We start from the raw sequence: 15,859 nt of genomic DNA, 5'->3' as shown, positions 1-15,859 counted from the left end.
ATACTTTAGTCTGAAATTTTGTTTTCTTTCTTTTTTTGAAATGACTTTATTTGGCTTTGCATTGCTTTTGTTTTGTTATTGAACTTTTTATTGTGTTTTGGATGAAACTTTACAGAGCCTGTTAGTTTTTCATTCAGCAAATTACACACACTTTGTTTCATGACATTTATTGAAATTCCCTCAATGTAACAGCACTTTTCCCATTTCCTCCCTGGGTTCCTCATTACCATTAGTCCTTTCCTGCCTTTCCTTGCCTCCTGAGCTTTATTTTTGGGCACATGATGCCTTTTGGTTTCACATGGCTGATTATACTGAGGAATACATTTCTCCCTGGTGTTATTATTCACTTTATGGACCTATTGTTTGTCTGAAAATTGATCCCTGTGGTGGGTTCAGTTCCAGGCTTGTAGGGTGTATAGGGCCACAGTCTAGGGGGTTCCACCAGTCTCTATCAGACAAATACACTTGATCTTTTTTATTATTTTCAGTTTTGTTCTACGTTTTTTTCTCCCTCTCTGCCCAGGACCTTCTATTGTGATCCTGACCAGAGGGCTTGGTAATGATAGCTGGGCGCTATCCAGTTCTGAACGTTGCCCTTGAGCAGAGAATTGCTAAAGCAAATGGAAGAAATGAAAAGGTAAAAGAGCGGAACAGAAGATTTCAAAGAGCAGCTCAGGTAGACAAAGCCAATTACTATAATGAAATGTGCAAAGACCTGGAGTCTGAAAACCAAAAAGGAAGAACACGCTCAGCATTTCTCAAACTGAAAGAACTGAAGAAAAAATTTAAGCCTCGAGTTGCAATATTGAGAGATTCTATGGGCAAAATATTGAATGATGCAGGAAATATCAAGAGAAGATGGCAGGAATACACAGAGTCACTGTACCAAAAAGAACTGATCGATCTTCATCCATTTCAGGAAGTGGCATATGATCTAGAACCAATGGTAATGAAGGAAGAAGTCAAAGCTGCAATGAAAGAACTGGCGAAGAACAAGGCTCCGGGAATTGATGGCATACCGATTGAGATATTTCAACAAACAGATGTCCCATTGGAGGCACTCACTCAGTTATGCCAAGAGATTTGGAGGACAGCTACCTGGCCAACTGACTGGAAGAGGTCCATATTTGTGCCCATTCCAAAGAAAGGTGATCCCACAGAATGTAGAAATTATAGAACAATATCATTAATATCACATGCAAGTAAGATCTTACTGAAGATAATTCAGAAACGTTTGCAGCAGTATATTGACAGAGAACTTCCAGAGGTTCAAGCCGGATTCAGAAGAGGACATGGAACAAGGGATATCATAGCTGTTGTCAGATGATCTTGGCTCAAGACAGGGAATACCAGAAAGATGTTTACTTGTGTTTTATTGACTATGCAAAGGCATTTGATTGTGCGGATCATGACAAATTATGGATAACATTGAGAAGAATGGGAATTCCCGAGCACTTGATTGTACTCATGAGGAATCTGTACCTTGACCAGGAGGCTGTCGTTCAAACAGAACAAGGGGACACTACATGGTTTAAAATCAAGAAGGGAGTGCGTCAGGGTTGTATTCTTTCTCCACACTTATTCAATCTATATGCTGAGTAAATAATCCAAGAAGCTGGACTATATGAAGAAAAATGTGGTATCAGGATTGGAGGAAGAATCATTAACAACCTGAGATATGCAGACGATACAACTTTGCTTGCTGAAAGTGAGGATGACTTAAGGCACCTACTGATGAAGGTTGAAGAATACAGTCTGCAGTATGGATTACATCTCAACATAAAGAAAACAAAAATCCTCACAACTGGACCAATGAGCAGCATCACAATAAATGGAGAGAAGATTGAGGTTGTCAAGGAATTTACGTTGCTTGGTTCTACAATTGATGCCAATGGAAGAAGCAGTCAGGACATTAGACGATGTGTAGCATTGGGAAAGTCAACTGCGAAGGAACTGTTTCAAGTGCTGAGGAGCAAGGATGTCTCATTGAGGACTAAGGTGCGCCTGACACAAGCCATGATATTTCCAATCACCTCGTATGCATGTGAGAGCTGGACAATGAATAAGGAAGACCAAAGAAGAGTTGATGCTTTTGAGTTGTGGTGCTGGCGAAGAATGCTGAAAGTACCATGGACTGCTAAAAGAACTAACAGATCTGTCCTGGAGGAAGTGCAGCCAGAATGCTCCTTGGAAGCAAGAATGGCCAGACTTCGTCTCACCTATTTTGGTCATGTTGTCAGAAGGGACCATTCCCTGAAGAAGGATGTCATGCTTGGTAGGAGGGGGAGGCCTTCTAGGAGATGGATTGATACGGTGGCTGCGATAATGGGCTCAAGTATAGCAGGGATTGTGGGGCTGGCGCGGGATCGGGCAGTGTTTCGTTCTGCTGTGCATGGGGTCGCTATGAGTCGGAAATGACTCGACGGCACTTAACAACAACAACAACATCCAGTTCTGTTCTCTGGGTAGTGGAAGCTGAGGTTCTTGTAGTCCATTAGACCTTTAGATTAATTGTTTGAGTCTTTGATTTTGTTTACTCTTCTTTTCTCCAAACAAGGAGAGATCAATAGTTGCATCTTAGATGGCCACTTCCAAGCTTTTAGGACCCCAGTTGCTTCTCACCAATATAGGATATACAACACTGTCTTTGTGAGCTATGTTATGCCAGTTGGCCTGGATATCCCCCAAGACTGTGGTCCTAAGTCCCAAAGCCCAGTGACTCATTCCCTCAGGTTGTTTGGATATGGCTAAGAAGTTTTCAAAACATTATTCTTTGTATGCTATACTCTACCCTTGGCTATATTTACTGCACTTCCAAATACATATGTAGAAATATCCTCTGCCAAACATACATATACTCATGGCTGGACTTCCATGCATCTTCCCATATTTGTTCAGCTTTCACATGTACCTATGTATCTACTTATAGATATTATTTGTTGTTATTATTATCATTGCAGGATTATGTATGTAATTATTTTTGTAATTCCCATCCAGTCTTTCATTTTTAAGAATTATTATTACAAGTTAGCCACAACTAACTTACAATAATTTTAAAACTGCAGATAAGTTTTACTTTGCTGATTCACTGTAAACATTTGACCAAAATATTTCAACAAAAATGGACTATATCAGACTTGCAAAAGGACTGTAATATTTCAGATGTGGATACCCTTGGTCTGAATCAAGATTTCAGAACTCTTATGTAGAAACTGATTTTCAGACTGCTGCTGATCCAGAATTGAATAAAACCAAAATTAACTACATAAGACTAAGTAAACTAAAAGTATTACTATAAGGTTTATATGAGAATATTCAATGTTTTGCTTTTTAGATGTAAGAACCCATTTTTCCTTTCCCTTTTTAAAATGTAATTACCAGCTATTTCAGTAATTAATAACATTATCTTAGCAACAGAATATCCTATGGTAAGGACTTTTTCTCATTTCCTGATCATTGCTATTTAACTAGCCCAAATGGAACATCTTGGTTATGTGGCTCTAAACTTTGACCTTGGCTCCCACATAGATAGATTAGCAGATGAAGTATAGAATTAAGCTGGACTTAAGGTCAAATATTAACTGATTTATCTCTTCCATTTGACATCCCCTTTTAAGAGCTTGTTGGTCCAGATCTGTATTTCAGTGGTATAATCATTTCTCTTCTCTCTTTTTTTTCTTTTAACCTCATATAGAATTAGATGTTATACTTCATGTCAAAGGTCTGACTAAATATATTCAAAGTGTTTTAAATGACCACATCCATGGACTTCAAAAAATGAATACTGAAATGATGGTTGAGAGAAGCACTTCTTCAAAATCGAACGCCCATCAACATCCTTACTACTGCACAAAGAGGCACCTATGATGGTTGAGGTCATATGTCAACTTGGTTAGGCCATGATTCTCTGTGCTTTAGCAGCTATTTTGTAATTATCCTCCTTTTTTCTTTTTTCTTTTTTTTTTTAAATCTAATGTGAGCAGCCAATCTGTTGAAAAGGGAGTTTCCTTGAGGGTCTGGCCTGGATCAAATATATAAGGATATCTGGCAAATCTCATATTCTCTCAACACTCCATACAACTTGTTACCATCTGATCTCCAGTTCTTGGGACATGAGACAGCAACCTGCCATCTGACCTGTCCATTTTGAGTTTGTCAACCCATAAAACCACAGAATCAGGAGAAGCCTCCAGCATGGTGCCTGATCCAAGGCTTTGCGACTTGCCAGCCTCCACAACTGTGTGAGCCATTTCCTTGATTTATTTACATATATATGTTTCACTAGGGAGCTCTGGTAGTGTAGTACCTAAGGCACTTGACTGCTAACCAGAAGGCTGAGGTACAAGCCCACCAGCCACTCCTCAGAAGGAAGATGGGGCAATCTACTTCCATAGTGATACTGCCTCGGAAACCCAAGGAGGGGTCGCTATGAGTCGGGTCTGACTCGACAGCACATAACAACAACAAGTTATTTCACTGGTTTTGCTCCTCTAGAGAACCCAGCCTAAGACAGTATCTATGGTATTTTTAAAATTGATCGTTACATTTGTATTCCTGATAGTAGTGCTAATGTCTATGTTTTCCATTTGCAATGCATAGTGTTGAATTTCAACAATCCTTTTCCTTCTTAACTGATATTATAAGTAATTAGTTTTCCTCTTGGAGTGGTTGGTGAAAAAAGTCACCACTTTATTTTGGAATCTTTATATTCTTTGTAGTTTCTATTATTATAATTATAAAATGCTGTTTTGCTTTAATCCAATGCATTTTATTCATGAAATGCTATAAATGGTCAAAACCATTTGACCCTTCATATAATATCATGCTGTTTTCACAGGCTTTCACCAATGACTGTATTGTTTAATCAATTCCCTTTTGTGTCTCTGGGTGTGTTTCATCTTGGCCTCTCTCATTCTGTCCTTACTACAATGTGAATGTTTTTCACATGTGGCCTTGTCCTACTTACCCTGAAGATGAGCCCTATGAGCTCAGCAAGATGAAGAAAATAATTTAACCAACGCTCCTCAAGAAATCAGATAAAGTCCTTGGATAAGAAAGGCTACTCCATTTTGGGTGATCAGCACCTCCCAGTGAAGGTGTGATCAAAAGGGGAAAATGTAAATGGAAAAGTTTCAAACTGGAGGTGCTCATGGCAGACTAAGAATAATGAGGCCAACATGCATTCTCAGGAAACAAAAAGTGAGGATGTAAACCATTTAGGAAGAGTGTATCAAGATGTAAACAACTGTTTTCAGGAAGAATGTGTTCATAACTAACTAAACTGGTCAGGATGTAAACTGTTTGGAAAGAATGTGTAAACAATTTGCCCCAAAACCAACTATAATCATGAACAGCTAACTATAATTTCTACAATCAAGTATAATCTAATCAGCTGATGTCTCACACCTAAGTGGTAACTCACTCCTCCCTAACCAAATGCCCAGCCATTACATTTCAAAGGACTTGAAGTTTATCTTATCTATAATCAATCATTAACACTTACCTTTCCTTTGTTTTCTGTGTATAAAGACCCCTCTCTCCACTGGAATAGGAACTCTGGTGGTGCAGTGCCTAAGGCATTGGACTGCTAGCCAGAAGGTTGACAGTTTAAACCTAAATTGCTCTGTGGAAGAAAGATGAGACAATCTACTTCCATAAAGATTTACAGACTTGGAAACCCATTGGGGGTCACCAAGATTTGAAATCAGCTCAGTGGCAATGGATTTGGTTTTAGTTTTCTCCATTTGAACAGTGGAACATTTTGTATTTTTTACCTAGTGCTGCCTAGTTCTTTTATTCCTTAACAAAACTCCTTTTGTTTCATATCTAACAGAGTGCAAGATTTTCTTCATTGATATACCCTACTTCCTGAAGGAACTAAATTATAAAAGATCATGAAGTTATATTATTGTTTGAGAGCAACAAATAAACAAGAATGTATCTGCTGTTTTCAGTATAAACCAAACCTACCACCTTCTAGTCGATTCCAACTCATAGCAACCCCCACTGGGTTTCCAAGGCTATAAGTCTTTACAAAAGCAGATTGCCTCATCTTCCTTCCATGGAGCACCGGGTGGGTTTGAACTGCCAACCTTTGGTTAGTAGCTAAATGTCTTAACCTTACAATATAAATTTGAAATTAATTCCTTTCTAAAATAAGCTGGCCCTTTTTCCTCCAAACATCTACATAAGAATTGTATCCATTTCAAGTTGGGCATATTGGTTGAAAATTATCTTTAGCCGTAGACTAGAATGATATAAACTAAAAAAAAAAAAAAAAATTCCTGGATTATTCCAAGAACATCTGCTGTTTATAAAAGGCATTATGACTCACAGAAACTAGAAAGACAGAGAGCTTTGAGGATTGTCAGTAATGTTTCTTTCTACTTACCCTGCTTCTTTCATATTCTTTCCTTGAGGCAGCAAAGAGCTGAGCATTAGATATGGCGATTCCACAGAAAGGAAGATACATCTGCATAACCTGGGGCAAACAGAACATAAAGAACCTTAAAATATTGCTGAACCAAATTCCAAATTTCTTACTTATTCCTGATTATAATACTTTTCATTCAACTCTAGAGATTGAGTATAGAGTTGTTGATATCTTAATAAATTCAAAAGGGATATTGTTCAGAGTTAAATATGATACAGTCTAAATCAATCTTTAACTGGAGACATCCTGTCTCTACGAAGACATAAAGTAAAGTAGGAAACTGTGAGAGCTATGATACAGGATCCAGGTCTAAGTCATCTCTTTTCTCTTTTTTGTTGTAAAATTATAGATAATACAACATTTGCCAATTAACATTTCTCATGTATACACTTCAGAGAGATGAGTTACCTCAATCAAGTTGTGCTACCATCACCAACATACTTTGCCAAATTTTTCATCCCCATAAACAAAAAATCCTTCTTTAACAGTAAGTATCCTCCATTTCTTCTTCCTCTCCACCCTTGGTAACCACTGTTAAACTCTGATCTCCATATGTTTACTATTCTAGGTATTTATGTTAGTGAGATCACAAAATATTTGCCCTTTTGTGATTGATTTATTCCACTCAGCATAATGTTTTCAAGGTTCATCTGTGTTGTACTCCTTCTTTGATAAATGAAGAACAAATAAATGAATGAATTGTGATATACCTGGAATTTAAAGCAAGTACTCAAACACACATTTGAGGTAGATAGGACATAAATAAATTCATTACATACATTTGAGGTAGATAGGACATAAATAAATTCATTTGTACATAGTACATATGTACTCAAGCAGGGATCTCAGCTTGAACCTAGATCTCTGTCAGCTGTACTAGAATTAAATATGTCTGGTATGATAGGCCCAGCTGGAGCTTAGGTGTCAGAGCTCTCAGTAGCCTTCTGCAAAAGAGTTCATACTGTGTCCTTTGCTGTGTTGATGTAACTGGACATGAATGAAAATTGATGAGATGGTTGCACAAAAGCCTGTTTGACAAGGAGCAAAGTTATAATAACTTCTTAATCACAGCCAACCACCCTGAAGGGGCATGTTGTTGGACCTATGGACTTGGGACTATGGTCGTGAGGGACATCAAGCTCAAATGGCATAGCATACTACAAAAAACATTTTTCTACATCCTACATTGCTAAGTAGTGACTGGGATCCTAAAAGCTGGCAAGAGGCCATCTAAATGCAACAATTGGTCTCTCCTCATTCAAAGTAATGAAGAATAAAGAAAACTAAAGACACATGGAAACAATTGTCCAAGGGACTAGTGAACCATGCAAACCTCAGCTTAGATGACCATGAGTCCAGAAGAACCAGATGGTGCCCGGCTACCCTTGTTAACCACTTGGAAAGGGATCAGTGTTGGGGATCCTGGATAGAGTGGGAGAAAACGGTGGAACAAAACTCAAAATCATAAAAAAGACTTGGCTCCTAGTCACACTTCAAGCCTGGAATTAAACTCATTCCTGCAGCTTCCAGTCAAACAATAAACAAGAGTAAGGTGAACATTTATACCAGGTAGGTACGCTCCTTAGAACAATCAATCATGGGAGATGAAAAAAAAAAAAAAAACCAAACTCACTGCCATAGAGTCAGATCTGACTCATTGCAACCCCTCCATGGGTTTCTGAGGCTGTATCATTACGGAAGTAGATTGCCCAACCTTCCTTGCAAGGTGGCTATGAACTGCCAGCCTTCTGGTCAGCAGTCAAGTGCCTTAGGCACTAGCCACCAGAGCTCCTATGGGAGATCAGAAGGGTGGTATTTGCACAGGGAGGTATCTCGGGGGTGGGGGTGGGGGGCCAGCAATGCATAGGAAAGGACACAGGGAAGAATTAATAATAGGGAGGAAGTAGGAAGAGAGCTGCTACATTATGGGGATTGCAGTCAACATCATGAAAAAAAATGTGTATGAACTGCCACATGGAAAATGAATTTGTGCTATAAACTTTCACCCAAAGCACAAAAAATAACAATAATAATAAAGCCTATTAGAAGGGAGATCTTGTGGCGTAGTGCCTAAGACATTTGACTGCTAACCAGAAGGCTGGCAGTTCAAATCCACAAGCCACTCCTCCAAAGGAATGTTGGGCAATCTACTTCCGTAGTGACACTGCCTCTGAAACCCAAGGAGGGGTCGCTATGAGTCGGATTCGACTCAACAGCAGTGAGTTTGGTTTGGTTTTGGTATTTGAAGAAAGCCTAGGGAGACTTGCTAAGAGAGGACTCATGAGAAGAAACAACTAGGTGTAAAGGGCCTAACCCTTAGCAAAGCCTTTCTCATCAGTGGGAATCTAAGGATTTTCAGTTACTGCCTAGTACATTCACTCTAATTTATCTTCAGAATCTCTGATTCCAGAAAATTAGAATGTTCCAAATAAAAACAAAATAATTATTTCCCTAAACTCTTCACAACGTAAAAGAAACAAGTGATATTGCCTCTGGACTTCTCTGAAGCAAAAGGAAAGGGGCATGTTTCATATTACAATTTCTCTCTCTCTCTCCCCCTCTCATGCCCTTCTCCACCCTATACACACACACATACTTTGGTGCCCTGTGAGGCTCAGAGTAATGGCAAAACAAAACAGTTTCCACTGGGCCTAGCAGAGGGCAGTGCAGTGCTCATTGTGTGTGAGGGATAATAGCAGCAGGAGTCAACCTGCTCGGGAGCATGTGTGAAATACCCTTAGGACACCCAGAACAGAATTACCTGGAGAGGGGGGTGATTTTTCATGGGGCTTGAGTTGGCCAAAGGGGAATTTTCTTCGCATTCCCTTAGACTGAGGTGGACAAAAGATAAAGGCAATTCACATTCCCTATCATTTCTTTCCTTTTAAAGCATTGCTTTGGCTACCTGGGCAAGTTCAACTCTGACCTACAGTCCCTGAATGCACTGCAGAGTGGATCAGTATTAAGAAAATGTGCAAGAATCAATTAGTTGATTTTTATAAATTTTTTTCAGGATTAACACTTTCACTGAATTGATTCAAAGTAAATCAATATTTCATAGGACATACTATGTACCAGACACTCTCACTTCATTTCCTCATTTGAATCTCACATCAGCTCTTCATCGAAGACTTATATACATTATTATAATTATAATTAAACGTGTATAATTTAAATTACACACATTTTACAGAGGAAGAAACTCAGCAACTTGCTCAAGCTCACACAGGAATCCAGATCATCCTACTCTACAATGGATGCTTAGTCCTTACAACATGTTGCCTTCTGGAACAAGATGTTCTTTCTGTCATCTTCTGTTTCCCCTTCCCCCTCATGATTGAGGAATTTTGTTGATAAGTCAGCATAGAGCTGTTGACATAAAGCTGCCAGGTATTCTGCCAAAATTTCTCTGCTTTTAGCCAGAATGGAACCATTTTCATCACCTACACACACAGAAATGCTTTCCTTTCAGTTTTCTGTTTTTTCTCTGCAGTAGAGTGATTATGATGGATGTAGAGATAAAGAGGAGATCTGGGTAACATATTTTAATTCTCCAATACTTTTTTTTTTTTTTGCCTACAAGGGCCAAGCTTAACGTGGTTTATAAGTCAAGCAAATAGGTGACCAAATGAACATGTGAAATGTTTTCTAATGTATCATAGGCTTAATTCAATTCATTTGGAATACCAGTATTTATTAAGCCTCAGCCACTGTGTATAATTAAAAACATTTTGAATTTTAAATAAGCTGTTCTTTGTCCTGTTTATACCTTTTCTGTGTGATACTCAACAAGTCACTTAACCTCTCTAAACCTATTTCCTTATCTGTTTTACATTTGCCAAGTTTTACTGGATATTTCTGGTCCCTTTTAAAGTTAATATTTAGTGATTCAAGTAATTGGAAACATCATTGAGTCACAATATTCTACTTGCTAATGAAAACAAAGAATTCGATAAACACCTTGGCATTTTATTCAAGAAACAATGATGTTTAATAGTAATAACTAACCATAACGTAGTCCTTCATATTTGTCAAGTGTGGTGCTAAGCATTTTATATGTATAATGCAATTTGATACTCACAACTATACATGGAATATACCATTATTTTCATTTTTCAGATGAGAAAATTAAGGCTTAGAGAATTTATCCAAAGTTCTTGGGGGATAATTTTCCATGAGTGTTTCATGTTTTTGCATGTCTGGTAAATAAAGGCACTGATTCTCTTTTCAAGGATGTCTGTATAGTGAACAAATCAAAGATAGAGATAATATCTCCTTTAAGGGCAAAGGGCAGAATTGTTTACTGTCCAGTATAATTAAGATCATATCACTTTCTGGGGCAGAGGTAGGACAGGCGTACTATAAAATATCTGTGTTCCATATGTTAAGGTTCTGTAACACAAGCACTGTTCCACTGTGTGTGCAGATATCATCTGGCCCTCTTTGCATTGTTCCGTAGGAACTGAGGATCAGGGAACCAGTGCAAATGCTCATGTTCTGACTATTACTATTTCTGTGAATAATAAACTGTCTCTGATCCAGGAGTCTTGTGTCTTTTGCTAGCATCCATAAAACTGTGACAGGCTATCTAATTAGCTTGTAAGTAGAATAAAATCCCTTCACAGTTCTTAACAAAGTCACCTAGCCAGTAATGGTCAAACTGGATTCTAAACCCAAACAGTTTGACCCTAGAACTCATCTTAACTTCTACATGTTCCTTTCTCCCAAGACGATATATACCCCCCTCCTCACCTATAAGCATGGTTAGGTTCCAAAGACCAGGTCATTATGTGAAAATCAGTATTATGCAAAACTGGAGGATGCTACATCATTATACAGCTGCCAATTACATCATTATAGAACTGCAAAATTACATCATTACATAAACTACCAAACTACTGAGAATCATGGCCCAACCAAGTTGACATATAAAACCTTAACCAACACAGTCAGCATTATTCTCACTTTGCACCTTGCATTTGTTACTGCTAGATGTATGTCATTAGGGTGCAACACAGTTGGATAGTAGATATTTTACTGTGGTCATAAATGCAAAATGTCAGATAACCAGATAGTCAATAAATGAGGAGTAGGTGTATATCCTTCATATCTTACCTATGATGGCCCAGTGAACTACAAACACAATAAAGCAGACTGCTGGGACTAGAATGAGATTCTTTTAGTGTATGAGCAGTCATAAGAGAGGTGAATACAACCGTTGAAGCAGCAAGTTCTGGTACAGCAGACATAGCCTGGTTTCTAGAGATAACAGGGCAACAGACCTCCAGTGGTAATCTTTCTGGGAATTGATTTAAGAAAACTCCTAAACAGGTAAGAGGCCGCTCTGATAGGTGTCAAAGTGTAATTGTGGAGGCCAGAGGAACAGGAGTGTTCAAGCAGACAAGGAGCTGGCTTTAGGAGAGTCTGTCAGAAGGTAGCAAGGCCTGAGCCTCCAGGCAGGGATTCAATGATCAGTTACGCTCTTGATATGGAGTAGGGGAATACGGGAAGACAAGTGGCAATAGCAAGAGAAAGGAAGAGCCCACTCAGTGAGCAGTCAAAGATCCAAACCAGGGCTGGCATATGAGGTGGGCTGGTTTTTAGTCGAAATTTTCCCAATTTCAAATACTTATCCCAAATAATATAAGCTATTTTTTGTTAACAACATCATGTACTATCAGGAAAACATATAAATCAGATTGGTTTGATTAGTTCTTTAATCTACCCACTGTGTCTGACAGAACACCCTCAATTCACTCCTGAGAGATGAGTGGTATTTACTTGTCATAACCTTCAGAAAAAGCAACTCCATAATCTCCTTCCATTTAAAATGTTTAACAAATGATACTTTCATAAATTTTGTCATATAAATGTAACACACCCCGCATATCACAATGTTGCTTCAATTCTTATTCTTTAGTGGAAATGGAAAACAGCAAAAAGTTCTGCTAATTTAAACCAATTATGGAACATTTAACCTGGCATTTTGAATGGCAAGAGACTCATGGTGTCTTATTTTGTGTACTCAAATTTATCAAGTTAATGTGTCTATAAGAAGCAAATGGTAGAATGGTAAAACACAACATCCTACTCACTATAATTGAAATGTACTGATTAGCTTAGTTTAACAAGTTGCCTGACTGCTTTCCCAGGCCAGGCACTGTGTTACCAATTTTCATGACACTCTCAAGTTTACCATGTAGCTTTAATTTTATTCATGAGATTTTCAGTAGCTCAATTTCCTTCAATAGTTTCATAGAGAATGTAAACTAAAGTTCAAACTTCATTTGGCATTGAAAGCCTTCATAGACTTAGCCCTAGTTTTATCTCCAAGGCTACATGCTCTATCTCCAGCTAAAATAACCTGTATTTTATTACGTCTCTGCACCTGTCTCACTTGGAATTCTTTTCCTCCATGAATCCCACACCCATTTCTATCTACTGAAATTCTATTGGTCATTTTTTCAATGTTATATTTAATTTATTATTTTGGTTACATATATATTTTGTTGTTTTTGGCCATTGAGTCAGTTCCGACTCATAGTGAGCTTATATGACAGAGTAGAACTTCCCCACAGGATTTCCAAGATTGTTATATTGATGGGAGCAGACGAAGGGGTCTTTTCTCCTGCAGAAACGCTGGGTGGGTTCAAGCCGCCAAACGTTTAGCTAGCAGCCAACACTTAACCATTGCACCACCAGTACATTCTAAATCATATAAATACTTAAAATCATATAAAAATATTAATTTATAAACATTGTTTCTTTTCCATTCACATTCCATTGAATCATTTAAACATTTCAGATATATCCTTGTATCCTGTCTTCATTATTACTAGAACTACTTTTGATATCTTATAACATAGTTTACAGAATAATTACCTCCAGTGTTACCTAAATCAATTGAAATTGCACTTTTTGTGTAATGTGTATGATGCTATTATTGAACATTTTATCCCAAGTCTTAGCACTCATTCACGTCATTTGTCCTAAAGGGGTATATTTATAAACTCCACTACATAGCAACTTAGTATGCATGGTTTTAAAGTCATCACTAGAAGACATGTTTACAGTCATTCAGTGCCTAGTATTTTAAGACGAAAGGTCCAGAAATAATGATTAAAATGTGTTCAATTTCTTTACTCCCTTTTTGTATTTAACCAAATGCTATTGATTTTATTTTCATTCTATTAATTCATTCAATGCTACTAGATTCTATTTCATGTATTTAGTGATCAGATTTAAATGTTATGTTTATTCTTAACAAAATCTAAATTGAACATCTTTACCTTATTTACCAAATAAGACAAGGACCTTGGCAACTTTAACTTTCAACATTATTCTCCGGACATATATGTTACTTTTTTTCTAGTTTATCCTTTTTTGCGACCTCAGAGTGGACATTATTGCTATTTTTATTATTTATATTTAATGTTTGTTTAGATTTATCCATATTTTTACCAATTTTTTTTCCTCTTCATTCTTCCAACATATTCTCCCTGCCTTTTAAGATAATTTTCTTTCTTTTGAAAAAAATCTTTAAGAATATTCTTTAGTATTGATGGGAAATGCTTCGGTTTGTTTGTTTTCTTTTATTTTAAAAAGGTCTTCAATTTACCATATTTTTAAAAGGTCATTTAGCTGAGTATGCAACTCTAGACTGACAGTCATTTTTGCTTAGCACTTGGAAGGTCTTATTCCCCTATTATGTGCTGCTGATGCAGTTAACAACTCAAATGTCAATCTTACTCTTTGTAGATTACCTGTCTTTTTCTCTGGTTTCTCTTGCAACTCTTTTGTCTTTGGTAGTCTGCGGTTTAACTATGATGTATTTGCATTTGGTTTTCTAATTACTTCTGTTTTTTGGGAAGTGCTGAGTTTCCTGAATTTGAGTATTCACTTCTTTTCCCAAGTCTGGGAAAATGTTTAGATACTGCCTTTTTAGATATTGCCTTTCCCCTACATTTTCTATTCTTTCTTTCCAAAACTATGATTAGACATATATTAGATCTTCTAAATCTCAATTTCTCTTTTGTGTTTTCTGTATCGTTGTCTCTCTGTTCTAGATACTAGGCAATTTCTTCACCTATATCTTCTAGCTCCTAGTTTCATTATTGATTGTGTTGATTCTGCTATTTAACATGTCCTAGATTTTCTTTGGGGTTCTCTGGTAGAGTAGTGGCTAAGGCACTTGATTGCTAACCAGAAGGCTAGTGGTTCAAACCCACCAGCCACTCCTCGGAAGGAAGGTTGGGCAATCTACTTTTGTAGTGATACTGCCTTGAAAACCCAAGGAGGGGTCGCTATGAGTAGGGTCCGAATCGATGGCACATAACAGCAACAACAACACATTTTCTTTATTTCTGAAGCTCTGTTTGGTTCTTGCAGTTTGCTTTGCCATCTTTATTATTTATTTTCCTTCCTTATATTTTTATACTGTCATTTATTTCTCTATATTATTAATTTGATAATTCCATTAGCTGAAGATTTGGCAGGCCTATAATTGCTGACTCTTGCTCTCATCATCTTTTGATTCTTTGAATACTTGGCAATATTTTAATTGTGGGCTCATATTTAATGAAATTTTGCCAATGGGAATTCTTTGAGGCCAGAGTTGAAGATGCAATCCTCCAGAGATGACTTGCTCTGCCTTTTGCCAGGAGCACTTTTAGTTTAAAAACATCATAATAAATTATGAGCTTGAACTTTTTCAGACTAAACCCACGTGATGGTATTGAACCCACATAATGGATAGCTTGTGGCTTTGTAGTCTCAGAGTTTGTCTCTCACCTAGTATCAATCAAGTTCCTTTACTGTCACCATCTGTGGGGCAGGACTAGTTTTAAGTTTTCATTTTCACAGAGGTATAGTTTTTAAGGTCATAACTTGATGTGAGTGTGTCCTATCAGACCCAGATGGGTCCTAAACTTTATTTTCTATCCCTTATGAGAATCAACTTGACAGCAGTGGGTTGGGGTTTTGGATGTCCCGATGCAGCTATTAAAATGAAAGAAGTTCAAGGTCATTAGTGATTGATAGAGGTCCCTAGAGTAGCTGACAACTTTAAAACTTGCTTACCTTTCTGCTTTCCATGAATTTTTTTGTCCCCTAAGAGTTACCTTGCTTTAAGATTAAAAAAAAAAAAAAGCCCTTTATTCAGCATTTTAACTGTTTTTGCTGAGAATTGTTCAAAGTATCTACTCTGCCATATTCTCAGAAATGGAATCTCTATCCACTTTATGAGATTAATTGAATTGCATGCATACATTCTCTGACACCCTCATATATAATTATTCCCTTCACTGACTTCCCATAACTCATCCCAAATCTTCATTATATAAATTTATCTATACACATGTCAGGAGCTCTGGTAGCATAATGCCTAAGGCACTTGACTGCTAACCAGAAGGCTGGCAGTTCAAACCC

General features: G+C 37.5%; 1 protein-coding gene across 1 annotated transcript in view; it reads right to left on the bottom strand.

The window, feature by feature from the left end:
- The window catches only part of PDE11A (phosphodiesterase 11A), a 592,677-nt gene that overhangs the window by 400,214 nt on the left and 176,604 nt on the right, over nucleotides 1-15,859 (bottom strand). Inside the window, exon 3 of the mRNA XM_007937915.2 lies at nucleotides 6,392-6,481. Coding sequence (XP_007936106.1) covers nucleotides 6,392-6,481 — 90 coding nt within the window. The remainder of the gene's footprint in view (nucleotides 1-6,391; nucleotides 6,482-15,859) is intronic.

The sequence above is a fragment of the Orycteropus afer genome, unplaced genomic scaffold (genome assembly GCF_000298275.1).
Source record: "Orycteropus afer afer isolate SDZICR_OR568_19922 unplaced genomic scaffold, OryAfe1.0 scaffold00001, whole genome shotgun sequence".
Taxonomy (NCBI): Eukaryota; Metazoa; Chordata; class Mammalia; order Tubulidentata; family Orycteropodidae; genus Orycteropus; species Orycteropus afer.
This window is presented reverse-complemented; position numbering and strand designations above follow the sequence as displayed.